This window comes from Neoarius graeffei, chromosome 20, assembly GCF_027579695.1.
Source record: "Neoarius graeffei isolate fNeoGra1 chromosome 20, fNeoGra1.pri, whole genome shotgun sequence".
Taxonomy (NCBI): domain Eukaryota; kingdom Metazoa; phylum Chordata; class Actinopteri; order Siluriformes; family Ariidae; genus Neoarius; species Neoarius graeffei.
The window spans coordinates 24,806,031-24,832,422 of NC_083588.1; the positions used below are offsets into that span (position 1 = coordinate 24,806,031).

At 43.9% G+C, this 26,392-nt stretch overlaps 1 protein-coding gene across 3 annotated transcripts in view; it reads left to right on the plus strand.

Annotated features, from left to right (window-relative positions):
- srl (sarcalumenin) overlaps nt 1–26,132 on the plus strand; it is a 241,482-nt gene extending 215,350 nt beyond the window's left edge. For all 3 annotated transcript variants that reach the window (XM_060902549.1, XM_060902550.1, XM_060902551.1), the window contains 3 exons: nt 1,327–1,443; nt 2,024–2,257; nt 25,094–26,132. In XM_060902549.1, the coding sequence (XP_060758532.1) occupies nt 1,327–1,443; nt 2,024–2,257; nt 25,094–25,905 (1,163 nt within the window). In that variant the 3' untranslated portion in view covers nt 25,906–26,132. The remainder of the gene's footprint in view (nt 1–1,326; nt 1,444–2,023; nt 2,258–25,093) is intronic.
- The last annotated feature ends 260 nt before the right edge of the window (nt 26,133–26,392 follow it).

Genomic DNA, 26,392 nt, shown 5'->3' on the forward strand with positions numbered 1-26,392 from the left:
GTGGCTGGCGAGGGCCTTTCTGTGCAGAGTTTGCATGTTCTCCCCGTGATCGCGTGGGTTTCCTCCGGGTGCTCTGGTTTCCCCCACAGTCCAAAGACATGCAGGTTAGGTTAACTGGTGACTCTAAATTGACCATAGGTGTGAATGTGAGTATGAATGGTTGTCTGTGTCTATGTGTCAGCCCTGTGATGACCTGGCGACTTGTCCAGGGTGTACCCTGCCTTTCGCCCGTAGTCAGCTGGGATAGGCTCCAGCTTGCCTGCAACCCTGTAGAAGGATAAAGTGGCTAGAGATAATGAGATGAGTGTGGCTTCTTCAGGATCTGTTTTCACAAGCAGAGAAAAAAATAAACCATATTAACCATATTGTGTCTGAAATGTCATTTACTCTATATTAATATCTTGTTTATAGAACTGTTGCATAAAAGCAATATCGCACTTGAAATGGTGAGACTATACTACATAACAGCACAGCTGTGATTACTGAATCTGAATCACAGCTATGCTGATATTCAGGATAACCTCACTCTTGCTTGTGCGATATTGCGTAACTGAATTGAATTCAACTAAATTGAACTGAACAGAGTTTAAAACATGGAACTTTCCCTACATAATACTAAATATGGCCAGCAACTTTCTTTGTAATAAGTTTTTCACCATAAGTTTTTCTCTTACCTTAATGGGTTCAGTAGTGGATGTATAATTTTGTTTTGTGCATTAGTATTTTATAATACAAAATAATGACAAAATATGATACAATGTGTCACTGGATTTTTCAATATTAAAACAAAGTCTAACTATAGCTTGTAACAGAACAAAGGCTTGTCTGTCTTGCTTTGCTAATGTAGTGTGTTTGGCATGTTTTATTAGTAGCTAGAGATTAATTCTATCTAAACTTAACAGCTGAACATATCAGAGGACATACAAAATGTTAACTGCTGTTTATCTACTTTTGAAGAATACTATTGTTAACGCATTGAGGCAAGCACTGCATGAGGGTCTGTGTGTTATATGTGGCCCTGTGCATATTGCCTGATGTTCTCATATGAGTTGCTGTAACTTTCAGTGTGGGGGTCAGTTGTTAATAAAGAGTCGATAAACACCTGGATGCTATTCTGTATGACTGCAGTGTGCCCTCTGACAGTATGTTTTTTAAAATAATATTTAAAGGTTTATAAATGGAAAATAGAAATATATTTAAAGGATTATAAAATGTACAGTATTTGAATTCCTAACACAAGTGAATCTGAATTGAAGCGGTCCAGAAGTACATGGACCTCTGGTCTTTTTTTTTTCTTTATTTTAATTCACCTTTGTTGCATTTCAGATGGAGAAATCACCTCCAAACCCATGGTCCTGTTCCTTGGCCCCTGGAGTGTGGGGAAATCCTCAATGATAAACTATTTGCTGGGACTTCAAGACACTCCTTATCAGTTATACACAGGTATGTTCCTATCAAAATTTGCAAGATTATATTATTCATATTACTAACAGAGGCATTATTCCAACTATTGTTAGTCATTTTTATTTCCCCATTTAGGATAATTTTAATTATAGCATGGAAAAGACTCTGTGGCCCCTGCTGGGAATTGACAGAATAATAAAGCCTGTATGCATGCTGTACTGGTGATGGCATGCCTGCTTGTAGAGTTTTCATATTATGGTGATTATGCTGACAGTGAGAATATACAACACTACTTTAATTCAAGTTATTTATTGTTATGGCCTGCTGGAGAATTCAGCTTCAATCAAATGCTTTCCAGTGCTTCTTCCAAATCAAATATGACATACACATAATCCTTAGGTTACATGATGGTTACACAATAATCCTTCCTATTGAAAACCTCAGGAATGTCTTCATAGTCTGCGAGTATTGATACTAGTTTTGAGCTAATTTATTCTAGAGGTGAAAGAACCCTGTAGCTAAGAACATTAATTGCGACAATCTAGGAACCAAGCTATCTCCTGAGCAATCTAGACAAAGCTTGTCTCTCATTACATTCCATGTCTTGTTTTTTCAACAGGAGCTGAGCCCACTACCTCTGAGTTCACTGTGATCATGCACGGTGACAAAGTCCGATCTGTAGAGGGGATTGTAATGGCTGCTGATAGCACTCGTTCCTTCTCTCCCCTTGAGAAATTTGGCCAGAATTTTCTGGAGAAACTTATTGGCATTGAGATGCCTCATAAGCTCCTGGAGCGTGTCACATTTGTGGATACACCAGGAATCATTGAGAACCGCAAACAGCAGGAGAGAGGTAAAATCATAATGAGTAGTCACAAGACTTTATGATGAAGCACACACTCACAGCATGTTACATCAAATCGTTCCCAAAGCACATAATATGACTATAGTGGACCATATTTCATAGTTAGAAAAGAAAATTTAAAAAAGTATGAGAGAGAGAGAGAGAGAGAGAGAGAGTTGGGCAACATGGTGGAACAGCTTCAGTATCCCAGGTTCAATCCTGTGCACTGGTATTTCAGCCCAGGTCTGTGTGGAGTATTGCATGGTCTCTCCATGTCAACATGGGTTTTCTCCAGTTTCTCCCAATTCCTAAAATCATGCCAGTAGGTGGATTGGCCAAGATAAGTATCGATGGGTATGTGATATTTGCTCAGGCTTGGTCATTGAGGGATAAATTAGGGATAAAATTAGCTTATGTTTAAAGTCTTTAATTTTCTTTAAAGCTGCTTTGTGACAATGTCTATTGTTAAAGGGGAACTGAAGTCATTTTTAAACTTGCTTTATTTCTTAATTAACGTTATTCAATTACGTTTTCGGTTTTATTAGCTTTATATCGTGACTCATATTGGCATACTATATTATACTTATCAGCCTTTTCGGTTTTTAGCCATGTTGAATGTAGTTTGTATGGTCCACGGCAGGCGTCGCTTATCCGCATGATCTTCATGAGACTTGTGCAAGACTTCAAACGTGAAGTGTCAGTGCCGCCATTTTGAAAACTGTTTACACAGCGGCCAGATCACCATATCATTCCAATTTAGATTAATTTAGATATTAGCCAGCTTCATCAGTGATGGAAATTATTCCATACGACTTCGGACCAACGTGGAGTAGAGAAGAGTTGGAAAGACAACAGGATAAGGACCAGGATGATTCTAGTTCTGATGAAGCATCATCTTCAGATAGTGATGTCAGTGATGAAGAGAGCCATGATCGGATGAACATGCCGATTTCTTCGTGGTGTGAGTGTGAAAAAAATTGTTACAAGATGAACACCAAATACTGTTGCAAAGAGATTTTAACTGTATCACTTGGAGACGGTGACAAGTGCATCACGCAAAACCCAGAATTTCAGTCAGTGTGTTTGACAGCTGGGGTCCTAGGAGTACTGATGACAATTATGACGGATATTCGCGGGTATGGTGGAAAAGATTTGGATAATAGGTATTTATTTTCTTATTCATAATCCAAGATATTTACTACTTTCATGTGTTCTTAAAAAATGAGTGGATTAATGTTTTTTTTTAATCTTTATTTTTTCAGGACCTACCGCCTTCTGGCATATAAAACATTTACATCCTGGGTATATGCTAGACTGAGACGAGTTGCTCCCTCTTGTGTGGTGACCAAGATTTGAGAGAAATTTCCTGATCCATCAAAGAGTTATGTAGGTTCCAAAGCTGAGTCTGAAGTGGTAGGCTCAGTTACATTATAGAAATAATTATAGCTGTGACCGCAGTTGCCTTATATTTGATTGGAAGCATGAATAGACAGTACTTTTTTTTTGTAAAAAAATCTTTCTATGTTGATTTAACTTGGTGTGAGTGAATAACAAAGATATACATGAGTGAATAATAAAAGAAATACAAAAACTTCTCAACTCTTGTATGACTTTACTAAATTGCACAGCAAAATGTATTTGCAATCTGTTATCTGTTATGTCTCTGGTGGTTTTCCTTAATCGAATTTTATGTTATTCAATACAATCCTGTTTTGTGGGTTTTACTGACTTGGCAATGTTCTTTGGTAGAGCATTATCGTTTGTTTCCAGTGGAGGGGCTTGGTCCTCATCGCATAGCAGGTCTTGCTTCACTTTGAGGATATCTGACATCAGTTCAGTTACATAACCATAGTCCTTTGCCTCCAGGATAGGCTTGGCAACCAACTTATTGGATCCCTTTGGACACACTCCTTGAATCTAAGGTCACCCTGAGCAGCGCTTGTGGAAGATGAACATTTGACAGTAGCCTGTGGCCGTTTGACATGGTAATTGTGATCCATGGCAGCCAGCATGTGTCGGATCTCCATCCCTTCTCTTGAGAAATGCTCGAGCTTTGGTGCATACCTGTGAAATAAAATATGATGAAATGAAACAAAATTATAAAAATGAAATAATGTGGAATAAAATAAATACATCAAATAAGATCATTACCTGTTCAGCACACTGTGAAACACCTCAAGGCTACCGGTATGGACAAATGCAGTGAGTTTTTCAAGGTCCTTTAGTAAACACTTTTCGTTGACAATCTTGCCTAACTCATCATGGGCATGGGGGTTTGGGGTGAGCCATTTCTTTGTTCTGCTGTCATCCTTAGTCAGTGGTGGATGTGCACATTCTGTGAACTTCCAAAAGCTTCCCCAGGAGTGAGCATTAGCTGCATGGTGAACCACAGAACAGAATTTCTCCTTCAACAATACTGGGTCACTGTCACAAAAGGATGCAGCCCACCATAGATGGTTGGCAACTGCAGGTGCCCATTCTAACAAAGGTTCACAATTCTTTTTCTTGCCTGTATTGGTGAGTTTCTTTTTTAGACTTTTGGCCATGTGCCAAACATCATACTGATGCTGAATGTGTCCATATTCATTCCGCATTAGAGCTGATATGGCTGGGTGCCAATCTGTAGCCACCATGTCTATATCCAGATCCAGTAGTTGGATTTGTTCAAGGCATCGCTCAAAGCCCACTTTCTCCATCCCTACTGAACTGGATGCTTCTCGGCAATGTACTACATTGAATGTGATGATCTTGCCTGTCTCCTGCAGCATTAGTGAATAAGAGCAGTACTTTGTACAGTAACCTGGAGAATCCCATCTCCCATCTCCACATATACTGATGGCGACCTTTCCTCCAGATTCACTTTTGTCAACTATCTCTTGCACAGACTTGTTTTGATCAAGTGTCCACTGGTGTTTCACAACAGGATACAGGCAAGATGATTGAATGGAATAAAATGTTTTTTCACTTACAAATGCAAGGTTCAAGAACTCGGTCAACTTGGCTTGCTTGGCAAATGTGCAACCACTAAACAGAAGTGCTGCTGACACAAGCAAACTGCCTGTTGGTTGGCTACCAATGAAAGGTTGTGATGACCAGGAAAATTCATGGCCATTCAAACATGTCAGACTACATCTAAGGTGAGTGCCCATAACATGTTTCCTCATGCTCCCCACTAGACCTTGGCATGTACTGCATGGAACTTTCAAAACAAGATTGTCTAGAGAGTCCTCATTCCAATTTTCTAGTCTGTGATGCATCCTGATCAGCTGTTGTTGATGATGCTTCTTGTGAAGATGCCGAAGATGACAATGAGGAAGGCTCATAAGTCTCATCATGTGATGCGGTTTCACCAAATGAAGGACTATGGTCAGACTGATCAAGCACTGGCGAAGTGGGATCCTGAAATCTTTGTCCTGGAGATGACTTTTCCAGGGTGGAAGATTGAACAAAAGCATCTGTTTGTACACAAGTCTCCACGTAGCCTGTTGTCTCAGTTTGTGTTGAACATTGAACGTTTGATTGAACTGTTTGTGTTGCTGTAGTTGTGTGTCTTTTGTAAGTCTGTGTTCCAGAGGATTTATATTTCTTCGTCATCAATGGAAAAGAGGCTTGTGTTGACTGAGTCCAATCCAATCCAATCCACTTTATTTATATAGCACAATTTTAACAAACACAGGGTTTCCAAAGTGCTGTACACCACAACAGTAAACAGTAGACAAAAATAAATAAATGAATAAAATCAGCAATAAGTAAAATAAGTATAAAATAAGTAAAAACAGTAAAATAAGTATAAAATAAGTAAAAACTCATAACCCACCCAACACTTCTACATCACATCAACACACCATCCAATATCCAAAGGCCAAATGAAAAAGGTGGGTTTTTATCATAGTTTTAAAAAGAGACAAAGATGGGGCTTGTCTAATGTGGAGTGGCAAAGCATTCCACAATTTTGGGGCTGCTACAGCAAAGGCACGTTCTCCTCTGTTTTTTAACCTAGTTCGGGGTACAGCCAAAAGCAACTGGTCAGCTGACCTAAGAGAACGGCTGGGAATGTAGGGTTGTAGCAGCTCAGAGAGGTATGGTGGGGCAAGGCCATTTAAAGCTTTAAAAGCAAACAAAAGTATTTTAAAATGAATCCTAAAATGAACAGGTAACCAGTGCAGTGAGGCCAGAATAGGTGTAATGTGGTCATACTTTCTGGTGTTTGTTAAGAGGCGAGCGGCAGCATTTTGCACTAATTGCAAACGGGCAATGGAGGACTCACTAACTCCCATATATAAGGCGTTACAGTAGTCCAGCCGGGTAGTCACAAAGGCATGGATTACTGTTTCAAAATGCCGCCTCTGAAGAACTGGTTTGATTTTAGCCAGCTGCCTTAACTGGAAAAAGCTGGACTTCACCACAGCTTTTATCTGGGTGTCAAATTTGAGGTCAGTGTCCACCTTAACCCCCAGGTTATTAATGATTGGCCTACAAAACTGTTCCAGATAGCCTAGGTCAACCAGGGGGGACACAGCAGAGCCACTAAAAACCATAACTTCTGTCTTTTTTTCATTAAACTTTAAGAAGTTTAGAGACATCCAAGCCTTGATGTCTTCCAGACAGTCTAACAGAGGCTTAATACTGTAGGATTCTGACTTCTTAAGAGGTACATAAATCTGACTGTCATCGGCATAGCAATGAAAAGAAATACCATGCTTCCTAAGAATTGAGCCAAGTGGGAGTAGATAAAGAGAAAATAAAAGAGGGCCAAGCACAGAACCCTGCGGAACCCCATGTAATAAAGGAACAGTGGAGGATACATGATCAGCAAAGCTAACACAGAAAGACCGCTGCGTTAAATACGACCTGAACCATTGTAGTGCTGTGCCTCTGACACCCACCCACTGCTCCAGACGAGCAATGAGGATGTCATGGTCTACTGTGTCGAAGGCTGCTGTCAAGTCAAGGAGCACAAGGACAACACTATGGCCAGAGTCAGTAGCTAAAAAGATATCATTAAAAACTCTTAGCAGCGCTGATTCGGTGCTGTGTAATATTTTAAAACCAGATTGGAAAGGCTCTATAATGTTCTGTCCATTTATAAAGTCCATGAGCTGACAATAAACAATCTTTTCCAAGATTTTAGATAGGAAAGACAATTTAGAAATAGGTCTGAAATTAGCCACAACAGCAGGATCTAGACCAGGTTTCTTTAACAACGGTTGCACAACAGCATGTTTAAATTGAGCTGGCACCACTCCAGATGATAGACTACTGTTTATAACAGCAGTAAATGATGGTCCAATAGTTGAAAGAACCTCCTTAAAAAGTCGAGGAGGAACAGTATCCGCTGGAGAACCTGAGGGCTTCAAGTGATCAACAATCTTCTTCACAAAAGACAGGGTTACAGGCTCAAATGTCTCAAAGAACACAGAGCATGGAGCAGAGACTGAGGGATCAATACCAGGGGGAGAAATAAGTGCTCTAGCAGAAGTCACTTTATCAATGAGAAAGTCTTCACACACAGCTGGAGACACCTCAATTTGCAACGCCTGTGGTGCATTCAGAGCAGAGTTAATAACCTTAAACAATACACGAGGTTTATGAGAATTTAACAGGATGATCTCAGAAAAATATTTTCTTTTGGCCTCCCTCACAGTGGACTGGTAATGATGCCAGCAATCTCGCATAATTTGAAAAGACACTTGTAATTTGTCCTTTTTCCACTTTCTCTCAGCTCTTCGACACTCCTGCCTAGAAGCCCTGGTGGTTTCATTCAACCAGGGTTCTGCCTCTGATTTATTTTGCCGTCTAATTTTTTGTGGAGCCACAATGTCTAAGGCAGTTTGACAGGCATTGAGAAACCAACAGATCAGTAACTCAGTATCATTTACTCAGTATCGAGTCCTATTAGTCATGACAGTCTGTAATAAATATATTGAGACAACATTTGTACAAATACATTCACAAAAATTACAATGAATTAATTATGAATAAAACCATGTTTCAATAGTAAAGTTCAATAGTAAGACATACCTGTATGCTGCAACTGGTGACACTGGCTTTTGTCTGAACTCCACGATCAGACATATTCTGTCGTGCCTGTACCCCAATTGAAATTGTGCTTAGAAATCTTGCTGGGATAAAACTGCATTGGTGTGTCAGCCTAATGTTTGGAACCCGAGGCTAATAATGTCTGACAAGCAGATGGATTCACTTTTTGGTGTGGTGCTGCAGTGTGGGAGCTCAACAATGGAACTATGGCAGGTGTGTCAGTAAGTAGACTGCTTCTTAGGGCAGTTGATGAGATGCAAGGTATTGGTGTTACGGGCGAAACGTTTCCAGCATCTCGTAGTGGTTTGGCAGTGTTTCTCTGCAACATAAAGTTTTTAAGCTTAAAAAAAATTAAGCTGATTACAATTTGCTTCAAATCAAATATATTGTGAATATACTATTTTCTATTTTAATTCAGGTTCCCTATTCCTTGTATCTGAGTGGTACCATAAAATTTAAAAACCAATATGTATATAAGCCTTTGAAAACACATGAACAGCCTTACCATGGAGAGCAATGGAGATGGGGTGTCAGGCAGTGAAAAATCTCTGGTGTTGCTTGGCGAATTAAGTGACAGGTATTTCTGCATGTGGAAAAAAAATATTTTGACAATCAGACCGCTATAACAAGTCAACGTAATGATAATTGGGTATTTCAGATATTATTTTATCTTATAACATTTTTAGATACATTTCTTAATAACTAACCGTGGGAATTGAAGTATTCACAAGGACTCTCTTTCCTGATGCAATGGACAGGAAACAATCTTCATCGAAATGCTGAGAGCATAGCGTGTAGTTCTGCCGATTTTGTAGATACCCATCCACTACTTGCACACCCACAGCAATAAGCCATTTTCTAGCGATTTCGTCATTTGCTGGCAGTCGGTGAAAAGAAACCAGTTTCAATGCATTCCGGCCATTCAGACCACAACTAGATGCAAAATATGTACTCTGTATCTTGTGTCACATTTATTCCACCAAAAGAACTGTTTTCCGAATGAAATACTGCACAAACAATGAGTTTAAATGACGATTACTGCCTACTTTCTTCTAACTTTCTTGATCGCTATTAAAACAAACAAACCCTGTATCTGAAATCACTCACTCATTCACTACTCCCCACTCCCTATATTGGGAATTACTATATAGAGGACAATATAGTGAGCTCATTGGTTAAATGAAAAAAACACACTTTCAGACACTAGTCCATTGCGCTGGTATTTACGTAATTACTGTCGCAAATTAAAACGTACCAGATCAGGCGGCTAGTGAGTTTTCAAAATAATAAATACATGCATGTATTTTTGTGATAAATACATATTATACTGAGCGCATTTCCCACATTAATCAATACAAAGTACCTGCATCTTTCATTTTTTTTTAAATCAAGGCTGAATACTTTCTTCTTTGCGGCTGCCTTTTATTATATAAAATTTGAGACTTTTAATTTGATTTCTTTCAGTATGACTGCAATGCATGATGGGATATATTGCTTTGGTTAGTGACCATCGTTGTACACTATTTTTCGTGATGTATTGTGGGATACTTTGAGTGCACTATATAGGGTGTAAATAATCCTCACTAAGGTTTCGGACAGCACTACAAAATGGCATCCCCACTATATAGTGCCCTATATAGTGAGTAGTGATTTCAGACACAGGGAAAACTTCTGGCTTGATTACGTCAGCATTCGAAGGCGGGCACGCACGTCTTTTGACAACATTGGCAGATGTTGGTCACTTTGATTTCCACTGTACGTTTTACTTCCGTCCTACGAAGTCTTGCACAGGTCTCAGCGAATCTTGTTTACAACCATTGCTTTGACATATGGACAATATTACATAGCGTATTTCAAACACTCAAAACTTTCTATAGCAGTGACAAAATGTCAGAAATGCATTCCTACATTTTATAAAATGAGATAAATAGAATTTTAATAATAAAAAATTTGCCTTCAGTCACCCTTTAAAAGTGCTATAAAAATGACTTGACTTGATGTGCTCTGCAATCAGCTGACATCCTATTTTTTAGGGTGTACTCCCACCTCATGCCCAGTCAAGTATAAATAGGTTACTGAAAGTGAGGGAGGGAGAAAGTTAAATCAAAACATTTTTAAAATAATGACAATGGAACCTGATGTCTTGTGGAGTTTAAAAATTTAAATACCAAAAGCCCACCTCACCTCTACCTGTGGTCCTGTCTGGGACATTGGCCACTGACCCACATTTTCCAGGCATCTCGGTCCTTCACCGGTCTTTCAATTTGTCACCAAGTTTGTCCTATTCTTTTCAGCTTTGTCTCCAGGTCACAGTGCCAGGTATTTCTTGGCCTACCTCTTACCTTGAGGCTTCCAAGTGAAGGCTGTGGCACTGTGACATTGTAACACTGGAAGCAGGCTTGTTGAGGGTGTGGCCCCCACAAGCCTCCATCTCCACCTTCTCTGTAGAATCTCTATGTCAGCAGGTTGATGCTTTGTTCACTGCCACAGTTCTTGGTTGCTAATGGGTTCTGGACAGCAAATATTGAGAATTCCCCTGATTCAGGTGTTGATGAATTTCTGGATTTGTTTCATATTATTGAAGGTTGTTCTCCATGTTTCAGCTCCTTAGAGTGGCATGGACTTCACAAATGGTATTGAATAACCCTATTTTGATGATGGTGTTGAGGTCCATGAATTTCCAGACATTCCCCAGCTCTTTGAAAGCTGTTCTTGCCTTGCCAATGCAAACTTTTACATCGGTGTCTGTCCTTTCTTCCCTGTCAACAATGCTGCCAAGGTCGGAAAAGTTGATTACTTTTTCTACCACCTTGTCCTCCAGCATAATGTGGGTATCGCTGGTGGCATTTACTTTGAGAATATTGCTCTTTCCCCTGTGAATGTTGAGGCCCAGCCATGCTGGTTACCTCCGCCAAGGAGGTTATGTTTTCAGTAGCGTTGGTTTGTTTGTTTGTTGGTTTGTCTGTTAGCAAGATTACGGAAAAAGTTATGAACGGATTGCTCTGAAATTTTTTCCAGAGGTGTGACTGGGCACAAGTAACAATCCATTAAATTTTGGCAGTGATCCGGATCACCGTCTGGATCCCGGAATTTTTTAAAGGATTCTTGGCGGAGGCCTGCGCTCTCCAAGTGCTTTTCTATTTTTTTCCTGCATCTGTTGCTGTGTATGGGAGAGGAGAGCCAGGCCATCTGCAAAGTTGAGGTCATCCAACTGCACCCACAGTGTCCACTGGATGCCGTTTTGCTTCTGGGCTGCAGATGTTTTCATCACTCAGTCTTTTGTCAGCAAGAACAAGAAAGAAGTGATCTATGTATTGGCATCCTTCATTCGGTGGAGCCACTGGAGCAGGCATGGTTGGAACAGAGCATGAATGGGCATCCAAGCAGATAGTATTGGAAAGTGAGGACTGCCCACTTGATTGCCAGACACTCCTTTTCCATGGTGCTGTACTTTGACTCTTGCATGGAGGTGCTCCTCCCCCTCCACCACCAAGGACAAAACTGCCCCCAGCCCTCTGTCTGATGCATCAGTTTGCAAAACAAAAGGGAAAAGTCAGGAGAATGCAACAGTGGGCCCCCACCCAAAGTCATTTTTACCTGAGTAAAATTCCATTTGCATGGCTCCATCCACTGGACCGGATCTGGTGCCCCCTTTTTAGTGAGGTCTTTCAGCAGACTGGTGACGTTCAAAAAGTAAGGCACAAACCACCTATAGTGGTCAGCCAGACCCAGGAACTGCCTCACCCCCTTTTTGGTCTTAGGTCTTGGGCAGGCTGCAACTGTTACAGTCTTATCAATTTGGGGACGCACCTGCTCATGACCCAATTGGAAGCCCAGATACCGTACTTCCACCCATCCAATTGCATGCTTTTTTGGGTTTGCTGTGAGCCCAGCATGCCTCAGCAACCTCAGGATAGCCCTGATATGTTGTAAATGCCACTCCCAATCATTACTATAGATCATTATGTCATCGAGATAATGTGTATGCGGAGGCCTGTGGGGATGGAGAATTTGGTCCATGAGATGTGGAAATGTCACTGGTGCCCAAAACAACCCAAAAAGGAAGGATGACAAATTGGTGTAAAACAAATGGAGTGGATAAAGCTGTTTTCTTATGGGATAATAGAGTCAAGGGGATCTGCCAATATCCCTCTGTTAAATCCAATGTTGAGTAAAAGCAAGCCACACCTAACCAATCGAGCAGTTCATCAATGCAAGGCATCAGATATGCATCAAATTTAGACACTGCGTTGACTTTCCTGTAGTGCACACAGAACCAGATCAACCCGTCAGTCTTGGGAACCAATCACTTCTCCAGTCGCTGTGTGACTCCTCAATTACCCTCATCTTAAGCATAGCCTGGAGTTCATCCTTAACCACATTTTTCTTGTGCTTGGGGAGCAGATACGGGTGGCTGTGCACTACTACCCATGGGGGAGTCTCAATTTGGTGTTCTATGAGGTCAGTGTGACCAGGAAGGGCTGAGAATATGTCACAGAATTCCTCCTGCAACTTAATAACTTGTGCTCTCTGGGATGGTGAGAGATGGTCTCCACAAGGGACTGGGGTGAATTGGGCCACACTTTTTAGACTTACCTTCAGTCCCAGCTCCACCCTCTCTGGAACTACAGTCGCCAGAGCCACAGGAACCTCCTATCTCCATGGTTTCAGAAGATTGAGGTGGTAAATTTGATGTGCATCACCCCTATCTGGATGCTTGACCTCATAATTGACCTCCCCAATTCACCGTGTGACCGCAAAGGGCCCTTGCCACTTGCTGAGTAATTTTGAGCTTGAGGTAGGCAGTAAAATGAGGACATTTTCTCCCAAAGCAAATTCTCTTAGCTGCGCCCCTCTGTTGTACAGGCAAGATTGACATTCTTGGGCCTGTAGCAAATTCTCCTGGGTTATGTGACTCAGTGTGTGGAGTATTGCTCTCAGGTCAAGAATGTATTGAATTTCATTTTTGCTTTAAGATGGCTTGTGGCCATACAGCAGTTCAAATGGGGAAAACCTGATGGAGGCTTGTGGGGCCTCAGGCACTGCAAACAACAAAGGGTCTAGCCACCTGTCCCAGTTTTTAGCATCCCCATGAACAAACTTACAAATCATGTTTTTAAATGCTTGGTTAAATCATTCGACCAGCCCGTCCATTTGTGGATGATAAACACTAGTCCAAATCTGTTTAATTCATACAATTCATCTAGTGTGCATGACATAAAAGTAGTGCCTTGATCAGTCAGGATTTGTTTTGGAATCCCAACTTGGGAGATAATGCAGCGGAGTGCCTTTGCAACACTGCGGGCTGAGATATTGCGAAGAGGCACTGCCTCTGTGTACTGCATTGCATAATCCACTATGACTAACACAAAGTGATATGCAAGTGCAGATCGATCGAATGGCCCGATGAGATTCATGCCAATTCTTTTGAAGGGGATTTCAATTAATGGTAATGGGTGGAATGGCACTTTTGGTTTGGCTGCTGTATTCACCAGCTGGCATTCGCAATATGCCGCACACCACCTGTGGACATTGGTGTGAATCCCTGGCCAATAGAAATGGGTCATGAGATTATTTATTGTTTTATCCTGACCAAGTGCCCAGTCATAGGATTATGATGAGCTGCATTGAATAAAAGTTCCCTACGCCTCTTTGGTACCAACAGCTGTGTCATCTCTTCTTTAGTTTAAGTGTCCTGCATCACTCAATATAGCCTATCCTTCATAATACAAAAATACAGGAAGGGAAGTGCAAGGTTAGGTTGGAGGATTTGGCCATCAATTACATTCACTTGGTCAAAGGCGTGTCTCAGAGACTTGTCATGCATCTGCTTCAATGGGAAATCCCCTAAGGCAGGGGTTTTCAAAGTGTGGGAGAGTCAGCCCCCCCTCGGAGAGCAAATAAACAACAGCGCCCCCCCTTACAATTTTTGTTGTTGCTATTGAGGTATTTCACCTGACGTCACAGGGTCACGTGACACCCCGGTGTCCACCATTTTGGACGGCAAGCTAGCTAATGTCAACAACAGTAGCTGGTATGTTACTGTAGCAATATTTACGTTCAGTCATTTGGATGACTGTTAAAACCTTTCAGTCTCAAGTTTTTCCTTTACTGGATTTACTAGTTTACTGAGCTAGCACGCGCTGGCTCCCGGCTTGGCCGGCGAGCGCGCGCTGGCTCCCGGCTTGGCCGGCGAGCGCGCGATGGCTCCCGGTTTGGCCGAGCGCGCTAGCTCAGTAAACTAGTAAATCCAGTAAAGGAAAAACTTGAGACTGAAAGGTTTTAACAGTCATCCAAATGACTGAACGTAAACATTGCTACAGTAACATACCAGCTACGATGTTGTTGACATTAGCTAGTGCTAACAGCTAGTTGCTAATACACTGCTACAACTACACCGACCCTAATAATACAGTTCTTAGTCATTGCCTGGTAACAGCAAATTTATAACGGGCCATGTCTCAACAGACTAAGAAGTTATTTCAATGACATTTAATAACATTTTGTTTATCCTGAGGACCGAAAGTAAATGAAAATGTGAACAAACCTTAGCTGTAATCAGATGGCGAAAACCGGCTCCAGGGACGACCCGCTGATGTAGGCATGTTACCCAGCCTGACACAAAATATTTGTAGGCATCCAAACTCTTATACGCTTTCAGATCAATACCTGTCTATGGCGATGGGTTTTTAACGACATAGGTATACAGATCATGTAGGCCAAAGTCAGGTAAAGACGAGGGCATCGTGTACTTCCGTACGTCAGTGAACAATCCTGGTGGAAGCAGGTAAACGTCGTTCTCTAAGCCTGCTAACCTCAATTTTTGCAAATACCTCTCCCTCTGCTCGCCCTGTAAATGCCCTACGTCACTGGATAGTGAAGGTGTTTTCTGCATCTCGCTCCTTTTTCTTTTATGTTTTTCGTTTGTCGCCTTCCTCGCATTCAAACTGATTCGAGCCGTGCCGTCCAAAATGGCAGCATCACATGACTTGGTCACGTGAGTGAAATACCTCAATACTTAATGTTCCATTCGTATTTAAAAAAAAATGGTTGTTGTACACATTATTTTTTTCTTTTTCACATTTTAAACATCTGTGCTTTTTAAAACATCTTGTTTTACACATTTTAAACATCTCATAGCATCGTTAGCTAGCACCTCTTGGCAGACAACACACTGTGGCAGTGGAGCATCTTCAGATCCAGTCCATGAAAATCCAAACTTTAAATAATCGTGGTCATACTTCCTTCTTTTTCCAGTCCCCCAGGATTCCGCGGGCCTTTTTTGTGATTGTTGCGGGCTAAAATGTCTGATGTTGCGGGGGTTTCCAAAAAAATTGCGATGAAAGTTGCGGTGTTTTTTAGGTTTTTGTTGCGATTACATTGCGGGAGGAAGTGAAAGTTGTGAGAAATTGTTGCGATTTTCTCTTTTTGTGATTAAAATTGAGTGATATGTTAAATATTAAGTTATTACTGAAAAACTATTGATTAAAAAAACAAAGACACTGAGAAATGGTCCTATAAACAACTTTACCAATATAAAAGATTACCAGGACTACAAAAATGCAGAAAAATAGGCTTTACTTATCCAAATGCACCTGTTGGTTCAAAAGTTAAAGTGCAGAGAACCTCACAGCACAACATGAAGTTACCTTAAAATATAATATAAATGCCTCAGCTTTCATGTAAGAAAAAAAAACTATTAATACTAGTACTGTGTGCAGGCAGTCTCTCCTGAAGACTAAATTAAACAATAATTATAAACTAATAAAATAAATGGCTCAGGCTTCATAGAAGAAAAAAACAACAATTTGAACAGAATCTCACAGTATGATGCTGAAGCTGCCTAAACAATGGAAAATAAAATACCATTTTGGCAAAAATGTTGGCATCCATTAATTTCTTGTATTAAGTAAAAAAAAAATAAAGTGCACACAGTCCTTCACTGTAAACATAACACACTTTCAGCAACAGAATTTAAGCCGATATAAACATTGTCTCGCACATCATGCAATGTTGCTAGATACTGCTGATGTTTTCCATCCCAAAATATGTTCAAAACCCACCAAAATGCACTTGAAACCGCCAATCTGGCAACACTGCGCACATGCTGCTTCTCTTGAACATAGACATCCGGAAGTAAGGCGGAAGGTAGTTTGTCGATGTCACCTCAAGACGACGCCAACGATTGGTCAAATTTGCGGGAAAGTTGTGGTGATTGGATATAATTGCAACACCGCCCTGAATTCGCGGGGATTGGTTGAATTTGCGCTGAAGTTGCAAATCGCAACATCCTGGAGGCTCTGTTTTTTTGCTTGGCTGTCTCCTCACTCCCTGTAGCTTCAGGTACTAAAAATCGATCCATTTTGTCTCTCACGTTGCGCCCCCCCTGAAGAACTCTGGCGCCCCCCAGGGGGGGCGCGCCCCACACTTTGAAAAGCCCTGCCCTAAGGGATTCCCCAAAGAAAGAGGAGAGTTCTCCCCCCTCTCTGTGTCATCATGATGTGGAGCTGATGCAGACGGCCCTGGGACCAACTCCCCAGCTAATGTTGCGGCGGAATTCCCCTGTGATGTACTACTGCAGGACTCACCCACTACTAACTGTTTTATTCACATTTTAAACCCCAGCCAATCTGTTCCCAGGATAAGTGAGTGGGTGAGGCTCAGACTAACTGCTGTCTCCGCACTATACTTTTCTCCCCAGAATTGAATCGTGACTGGCATTAGCGGATATCTATGAATGTCACTGTGCACATATCTGACCTTTACCAATCGTGCATTTCATAGTGCCCTACATTGAATCAGGCTTTGATGCATGGAGGTCTGATTACAACCAGAATCCACCAAGCCTGATGTGTTCCCCCTTGAATGGCCCCCGTTTCCACAGGGCTGGGGTAGGGGAAGGGTGAGGAGAGCAAGAGGGAGAGGAAGGAGGAGAAAGAGAGAGAGAGAGAGAGGAAGAGAAGCTGTGGGATCGCCTGCTCCTGGAAATGCCATCAGGTGGTCCTTTGCCAGCCGGATTGCCTCCTCCAGCAATGCCACTCAGTGACACTAGACCCACGTTGGTGTCTCGCTCGGCAGCTGGGCAACAAACTGTTCCATCATCATGTGGTCGATGATGTCCTGCACACTGCACTTGCCAGCCCATAACCACTGTCAGCAGGCATCTCAGAGCTGCTGCTCGAATGCAAATGGACAGCTGACTTCACTGTAGGCCAGTGCACAGAACTGCTGGCAATGCTCTTCTGGACCGTGGCCGGGCTTGTTGCAGTATAGCCTACTTCAGGTCCAGATACTCCAGCATGCTGGTGGTGGGGAGCTGCCAAATCGCAAGCTGTGATTCCCCAACAGGAATGAAAAAAAAGTGAGCCGCCCACTATGAGGTTGGCCACAAGCTCGCCTCCATGACATACTTGAACAGCTCAAGGAAGGCTTTCATGTCATCCTGTGGCCCCATCTTAACCAGCTGCACAGGAATGCTAGCTGCAGGAGTGACTGCTGGAGTACCTGCTGACTGGACCAAGCTCCATATCATCTGCCGGTCCTTCACTTGGGCTTCGAGCAGGGCCTGGAGGTGCTGCTTCTGCTCAGTAGATAGGGCAAGCAGCTCTTGGTGCTGGCATTGGAAGTTAACCATGTTAACTCTGGAGGAGTTCTTGGACTGGTGTAGACTCTGTATCAGTGTTTTTTCCTCAAAATCCCAGGTTTTTGGCACCAGTGTAACAACTCTGTGAGAGTGGCAGTGAGGAACTGGAGACAGGTGCTGCAATTCAAGGTATGCTTTAGCTTTTATTGGCACTTTTCAGTGACTTTTACTATTATGCCACACTAGACACACATGCACACGATGGGGTGACATAGCACTTTCTCTCATTCCTGGCTGTCTGGAAGACACACAGAGACACACATTAATAGACAGCCATTAATTAGATACAGGTGCACCTCATCACACATCACCTCCTGGTTCCACCTGAGACCTCACTGTTCCCTGCCAATACTCGACCACACCCTCACTGCCACACACACATAACAACGAATCTCTTTCCATTATCATTCATTTCACCCAGACCTTGTTGCCCCATGACCTCTTCATAGCCCCTATTATTGCTACCAATCTTTGCATTAAAGTCTACCATGATGATGATCATTGTGGCAGTGGGGGCGTGGCCGAGCATTGGTTTGTGAATGGAGGGCAGGGTCACGGAAGGTGAGTGGCCAAGTCGTTACACCTGGTGTCAGTTAATGCGTGTGTGTGTGTGTGTGTGTGTGTGTGTGTGTGTGTTTCTTGCATTGATGGAACATAAGAGGAGTAGGAGAGCAGAGGAGGGCTGACTGGGACCAGAACACGACTGTGTGCACGCACGTGTGTGTGTGTGTGTGTGTGTGTGTGTGTGTGTGTGTGTGTTCATGTCCTATAGTTGAGCAAGTGAAGCTGAAAATCTATCATAATAAATGAGTGTTTGAACACTGTCCCCCACCTGCCATATTTCTGTACTCCAGCCACATCAGGGAAACTATCACAGTGGTGCCAAAATCCGGGAGTACAGAAGGGAGCCCATCCATGGAGTCCTTGCCATTCAAGGACCTCGTTCATGCCCTTGCCACAGCCCAGCAGAACCAGCATCAAGCGCTGATCACCCTCCGGAAGGAGCAGGAACAACGCTTTGAGGCCTTGATGCTGGCCCAGCAAGAAGACTGCCAGGTGTTCCGACACCTGCTCGCGTCAGCGGGGTCATCGACCTCCACCACAGCGGACCCTTCCCACCTCACCCTAACGAAGATGGGTCTGCATGATGATCTGGAAGCCTTCCTCGTGCTCTTCGAGCAAGCAGCCGAAGCATGGGGGTGGCCAGTCGAGCAGCGCGCAACGCGTCTATTTCCGCTGCTGACTGGCAAGGCGCAGCTTGCCATGCTGCAGCTCCCTGCCGATGGCTGGCTCATCTATGCTGACTTAAAGTGAGCCATTCTACAGCGTGTCGGCCACTCCCCAGAACAACAGCATCAGCTCTTCTGGACTCTGAAGTTGGAGGAGGTTGGCCGGCCATTTGCGTTCGGCCAACAGCTCCAGGACACCTACCGGCTGGATGACCGTGATGCCAAGGGAGTTATCAACCTGGTGACACTGGAGCAGTTCATCGCGGGACTTCCGGAAGGAATGGCGGAGTGGGTCCAGTGTCATCACCTGGTGTTGCTGGAACAAGCCATCGAGCTGGCAGAGGACCACATGGTGGCGGTTCCGATGGCAGGAAGACGTGTTTCCTCTTCTCCTCTTTTCTCTATCTCCTCCTCTCCCTCTGCTTCCCGTCCTCACCCTGTTCCCCCACCGTGGAGGTGGGGGCCAGCTCCCACCCAGCCAGCCTGACACACCCATGGTGTCCTCCTGTTTTCCCCTTCCGTGTCTGTCTTTTCCCCCTCAGGTGAGTGACATCCATAACACCGGTGCAGAGGGAGAGCCTGGGCTGGTGTGCTGGCATTGTGGGGAACTGGGACATCTTCAAAGTCAGTGCTCCGCGATGGAGGCGGGAGCTGTGGTCCGGATCCCCAACGCACCAGAAACCACCCTCGATCGGGCTGGAATGTATTGCATGCCAGTAAGTGTACAAGGGGATGACGCCTTGGTAGATTCCAGCTGTAACCAGACCTCAATCCATCAAAGCCTGGTGCAAGGTGAGGCACTGGGGAGAGCACAAGTGTCAAGGTATTGTGTGTGCACGGGGATGTTCACAACTATCCTTTAGTGTCCATCCACATTCTATTTTGGGGAGAAAAGCATAGAGTCAAGGTAACGGTTAATCCTTGTCTCACCCACTTGCTGATTTTGGAGACTGATTGGCCTGGGTTTAAAGAACTAATGGAACACATAATAAGTGGTGGGTCCTGCATTAATATGCCACAGGAAGATCCTGGTCTGGCATTGGCTGGGGAAGCAGTCACAGAGCCATCTACATCAGCACCGTGTCAAGGCAATATGAGGAGTGAGGAGCAGCCTGTCCCTCCTCCCTCCCTCGGGGATTCCCTTGAGGATTTCTGATTAGAGCAGTCACGAGACGAGACTCTGCATCATGCATCTGACCAAGTGAGAGTAATTGATGGTCAAATTCTCCAGCCAAGCACGACACCAGCCTTCCCTTATTTTGCTATTATTGAAGATAGGTTGTACTGAGTGATGCAGAACACTCAAACTGGCAAACAAACAACTCAGTTATTAATCCCAAAGAGCCATAGGGAACTCATATTCAATGCAGCTCACTTTAATCCCATGGCTGGACACTTAGGGCAGGATAAAACACTATCCCAAATAATGGCCTGGTTCTATTGGCCAGGGATTCATGGAGATGTCCGTCGGTGGTGTGCAGCATGCCACTAATGCCAATTAGTAAAACCCGTGGCCACTCCAAAAGCGCCTTTGTGCCCTCTCCCTCTAATCAAGACCCCTTTTGAGAGAATTGGGATGGATCTCATCAGGGCATTAGATTGGTCAGCATGGGGATATTGCTTTATTTTAGTTCTGGTGGACTATGCAACACGATATCCAGAAGTGGTGCCTCTGCACAGTATCTCAGTACACAGTATTGTGGAAGCACTCTTCTGTATTATCTCCCAGGTCAGGATTCCAAAGAAATCCTGACAGACCAAGGCACTGCATTTATGTCACGCACACTGCATGAACTGTATAGGTTATTGGGAATTCAGCCTATCCACACCAGTGTCTATCACCCACAAATGGATGGCTTAGTGGAAGGGTTTAATCAGACACTCAAGAACTTAATTTGGAAATTTGTAAGTGAGGATGCGCGTCATTGGGATAAATGGCTTGAGCCCCTGTTATTTGCAGTTCGAGAGGTCCTGCAAGCCTCCACAGGTTTTTCACCATTTGAGTTATCATATGGGTATAAGCCACATGGCATTTTGGACATGCTGCATAAAAATGGGAAGGAGGGACCTTTGCCTAGCAAGAACAAAATTCAATACATTCTCGACCTGTGCACAGAACTCCACACTTAACCCAGGAGAATTTGTGGCAGGCACAAGAATGTCAAGTCTAACTGTAAGACAGGGGCACGTGCCTTAGAGGGTTCACACTGGGAGAGAAAGTGCTCATATTATTGCCCACATTGAGCTGCAAATTAATCACAAAGTGGCAAGGGCCCTTCAAGATCACATGGCGAGTCAGGGACATTGACGATGAGGTGAGGCGAACGGACAGGGGTGGGGCATTGCAAATTTACCACTTCAACCTGTTAAAACATTGGAATGAGGCGGTCCCCATGGCATTGGTGTCGATAGTCCCAGAGAAGGCGGAGCTGGAGCCAGCGGTACAAAAAAAAATTATTATCATCATCTCAAGCCACTCCGGTCCCTTGTGGAGACCACCTCTCACCGGCCCAACTCACGGAGGTGGCCAAATTGCAGAGGGAGTTCTCAGACATGTTCTTGCCCCTGCCCAGCTGCATCCACCTCGTAGAACACCACATTGAGATGCCCCTGGTGGTGGTGGTGAGGAGCCGCCCTTACCGCTTGCCTGAACACAAAAAAAGGTGGTCTGGGATGAACTCAAGGGCATGATTGAAATGGGCATAATCGAGGAGTCCCACAGTGACTGGAGCAACCTGGTGGTCCTGGCTCCTAAGACCGATGGGTTGGTCCGGTTCTGTGTGGACTATAGAAAGGTCAATGCAGTGTCTAAATTTGACACATACCCAATTCCTTGCATTGATGAGTTGCTCGATCGATTAGGTGCTGCTCGTTTTTATTTGACACTGGATCTAACAAAGGGATATTGGCAGATCCCCTTGACTCTATCCCAAGAAAAAATGGCCTTTTCCACACTGTTTGGGGTACACTAGTTTGTCATGCTTCCTTTTGGGTTATTTGTTATCTGCAACATTCCAGCGGCTCATGGGCAGGATCCTCCACTCTCATGCCACCTATGTGGCAGCGTATCTCAATGACATCATTATCTGTAGCCATGACTGGCCGTGGCACCTCGAACACCTTAGGGCTGTCTTAAAGTTGCTGAGGCGTGCGGGTCTCACCACTAACCTGAAAAAGTGTGCAGTCAGGCGGGTGGAAGTATGGTATCTGGGTTTCCACTTGGGTCATGGGCAGGTGTGTCCCCAAATTAACAAGACTGCAGCGATTGCGGCCTGCCCGAGGCCCCAGACCAAAAAGGGGGTGAGACAGTTCCTGTGGCTGGCTAGCTACTATTGTAGGTTCTCATGCCTAATTAATTGGATGTCACCAGCCTGTGACTGATCTCACTAAAAAGGGAGTACCAGATCCAGTCCAGTGGATGGAGCAATGCCAACAGGCTTTCTCTAAAGTAAAAGCTGCACTGTGTGGGGGTCCACTTTTACACTCCCTTGACTTCTCTCCCCCCTATATTTTGCAGATGGATGCATCAGACAGGGGCTGGGGGCCATTCTGTCCCAGAAAGTGGAGGGCGAGGAACGACCTGTGCTGTACATCAGCCGCATGCTTTCGATGCGTGAAACCAAATACAGCACCCTCGAGAAGGAGTGTCTGGCCATATAAGTGGGTGGTCCTTGCCCTCTGATACTACCTGCTGGGATGCCCTTTCACCCTCTGTTCGGACCACGTGCCCCTCCAGTGGCTCCACCGCATGAAGGATGCCAATGCGTGGATCACCAGTTGGTATCTCTTCCTCCAGCCGGTATCTCGCCCTCCACCCATTCAAATTCAAGGCGGTCCACAGGCTGGGGGTGCAGACGGTGGTGGCAGACTTCCTATCCCATCGGTGGTGGGGGAGTAATGGCTCCCGGCCTGAGTTGGGTGGTGGGGGTATGTGGCAGTAGGGGTGTCGCCAAGCATCGTTTTTTTTAATGGAGGGTGGGGTGGGGTCAGGGAAGGTGAATGGCCAAGTTGTTACACCTGGTGTCAATTAATGTGTGTGTGTGTGTGTGTGTGTGTGTGTGTGTGTGTGTGTGTGTGTGTGTGTTTCTTGCAGTGATGGAGCATAAGAGGAGTAGGAGAGCAGAGGAAGGCTGGCTGGGACCAGAACACGACTCTGTGTGTGTGTGTGTGTGTGTGTGTGTGTGTGTGTTCATGTCCTATAGTTGAGTAAGTGAAGCTGAAAGGCTATCATAATAAACGAATGTTTGAACACTGCCATACTTCTGTACTCCACCCACATCAGGGAAACTATCACAATCATGTTTTGTCTTGGCCCATCTTGTATGATGGTGAGCAGTCTGCTGTAGAAGTTCTCTTTTTTCCTCTTTTAGCCTGTTATTCTTTGGGGCATAGCACTGGATGATGCCCATATTGATACTTTTCTTCTTTGTTCTGCAGGAGGCTGTGATAATCTGTGGGCCATTTGACTCCCATCCAATGAGCATTTTCTGGGCTACTTTTGATAGTATTAAGGCCACACTTTGAGTGTGTGACTCATCAGCTTGCTTATGTCCTGAGAACAGTAGCATCTCGTCTGTGTTGAGTCTTCTCTTGCCCCTTTTCCACCAAAGCAGTTCCAGGGCTGGTTCGGGGCCAGTGCTTAGTTTGGAACCGGGTTTTCTGTTTCCACTGACAAAGAACTGGCTCTGGGGCCGGAAAAACTGGTTCCAGGCTAGCACCAACTCTCTGCTGGGCCAGATGAAAGAACCGCTTATGTCAGCGGGGGGGCGGAGTTGTTAAGACCAACAACAATAACAAGAACACGAAAGATCGCCATTTTTAAGTGATGAGAGGCAGCAGCTGTACAAACGCGACGTCATCCATTATTATTATTGTTGTTGTTGCTGCTGCTTCTTCTTTCATGTTGTTTTTGCTTTGATATTTGCGTCAAAGTTTATGCAAATGTAGCAACGTAACTGACGTATACAGTGACGTAATGACGTGTACAGCGACGTAACTGACGTATACAGTGACATAATGACATGGCTTCCCTTAGCACTGCGAGCTATGGAAAAGCAAACTGGTTCTCAGCTGGTTCGCAAGTTGAACGAGTTATGAACCAGCACCAGCACTGGCCCCGAACCAGCCCTGGAACTGATTTGGTGGAAAAGGGGTATCAGTCCTGAATCTGTCCATTGGCTTGCACTCATTCTGAGGATGTTAAGGTTGTAGGTCATCATCTCAGCAGCCACTTGTGCTATCTTTCCAGTTTCATATATGAAGCGCACATTCCATGTTCCAATAGTTCCTGGTAGAGATGATGGTCATCAGCTTAATGGCTTCCAGACAAGTATGGCTTTTGCTCTTATGAGTCATGTGTCCTCCAGCTGGGGGTCCATCCACTCTCAAGGCCAAAATGTTATTTCTTGTCTGTGTTTTTGTAGCAACTAATTTTTCCAGGGGGTGGTGGTGGTGGAGTTGCTGGTCCCTCACCCAACCCTCCTCCTTTTGCATCACAGGCTTGGATCTGGCCATGGCAGAGTTAAATATCAAAAGCAGCCTCAAAAAAATTTCAAGTTGTTTGCATGTATGCATAATAAGGTCAATATTAGATCTTCAGAAACCAAAGGAAATAATCTTGTTTATTCTAGTGTAACAACCGTGTTCATGTTAGTGTTTTTTAAGTATTTTAAGCATTTTCAGTGCTACATATTGTATCAGTTGCTCTTTTTTTCAAGAAACTAAAAATATGAGTCGGCTTCTTTATATCTTGTGGTCTAAGGATGTAACTAATAATTTCAATATCACAGGTGAAAAATAAGTCTCTTTAGTGACATCCCATGTTGATCAAAAAATTGTGACTGGTAGGATTAAATAGGCTATTCAAGACCAATTGTATTCTATATGATTATGTTTCTGTATAATTTCAACATTTCCACACAACTTTCTCCACAGGGTATCCCTTTAACGATGTGTGTCAGTGGTTCATTGACCGTGCTGACCTAATCTTTGTGGTATTTGACCCCACCAAGTTGGATGTTGGTCTTGAGCTAGAGATGCTCTTCAGGCAACTGAAAGGACGAGAGTCACAGATACGCATCATCCTCAACAAGGCTGACAGCCTGGCTACTCAGGATCTCATGCGTGTGTATGGTGCCTTGTTCTGGAGCCTTGCACCACTTATCAATGTGACTGAGCCACCACGTGTGTACGTCAGCTCCTTCTGGCCCTACGACTATACCCCCGACACCAGCCATGAGCTCTTCAAGCGTGAGGAAATTTCCCTCCTGGAAGACTTAAACCAGGTGATTGAGAATCGCCTAGAGAATAAGATTGCCTTCATTCGCCAACATGGCATCCGTGTACGCATCCATGCCCTGCTTGTGGATCGCTATGTGCAAACATTCAAGGAGAAAATGAGCTTCTTCAGTGATCCTGAATTGGTGTTCAAGGAAATTGTAGATGACCCAGATAAGTTCTATATCTTCAAGTCTATCCTGGCCAAGACCAACGTCAGCAAGTTCGACCTGCCCAATCTTGATGCATACCGTGATTTCTTTGGCATCAACCCAATAAATAGTTTCAAGCAGCTCTCTGCCCAGTGCTCTTATATAGGTGGCTGTCTGCTGGACAAGATTGAAAGGGCAATTACCACTGATTTGCCAGGACTCCTGAGTAGCATCCACTCAAATAAAAACCCTACCCTGTCCTCCTGTGAGGCCACTGGCTGTGGAGAGAAGCCTAAGAATCGCTACCGACGAAACTGAGAGAGGAAAGAGTGATCAAAGGGAAAGGACAGGAGCAGTGGAAACAAATCCTACTCCTTCTACAGGTCCATTTCAGAAGTTGAGGAAACATGCCATCAGAGAATTTTTTTTTTGCATTTTTTTTTAAATTGGGAAAAAGAGTCAGGGTTGGCAATATTTTGAGAAAACCTTCTGTTTTGTGCACTACATTAATGAACTGTTGTCAGTTTGGAAAGGAAAATTTGTAATCTGGGGGGTGGGTGGGTGGTGGTGCTGGTGGTGGGGGTTATAGCTGATATACAAAAATTATGAGACTGATACATTCAGTATAAGCTGCATTGACTAGGCATAAGCCTGTCATTTTTTCCAATCTTGTTGGCAGGTTTGTATGAAATATAGAAGGTTGTGGTTTTATAAACAAAGTGTCTATAAAAAGAAAACGAGCACATCAGCTCATGGTAACAACATTCTGTTTTTTCATAGATGTTGATTTTAGTTGTAGACTCAT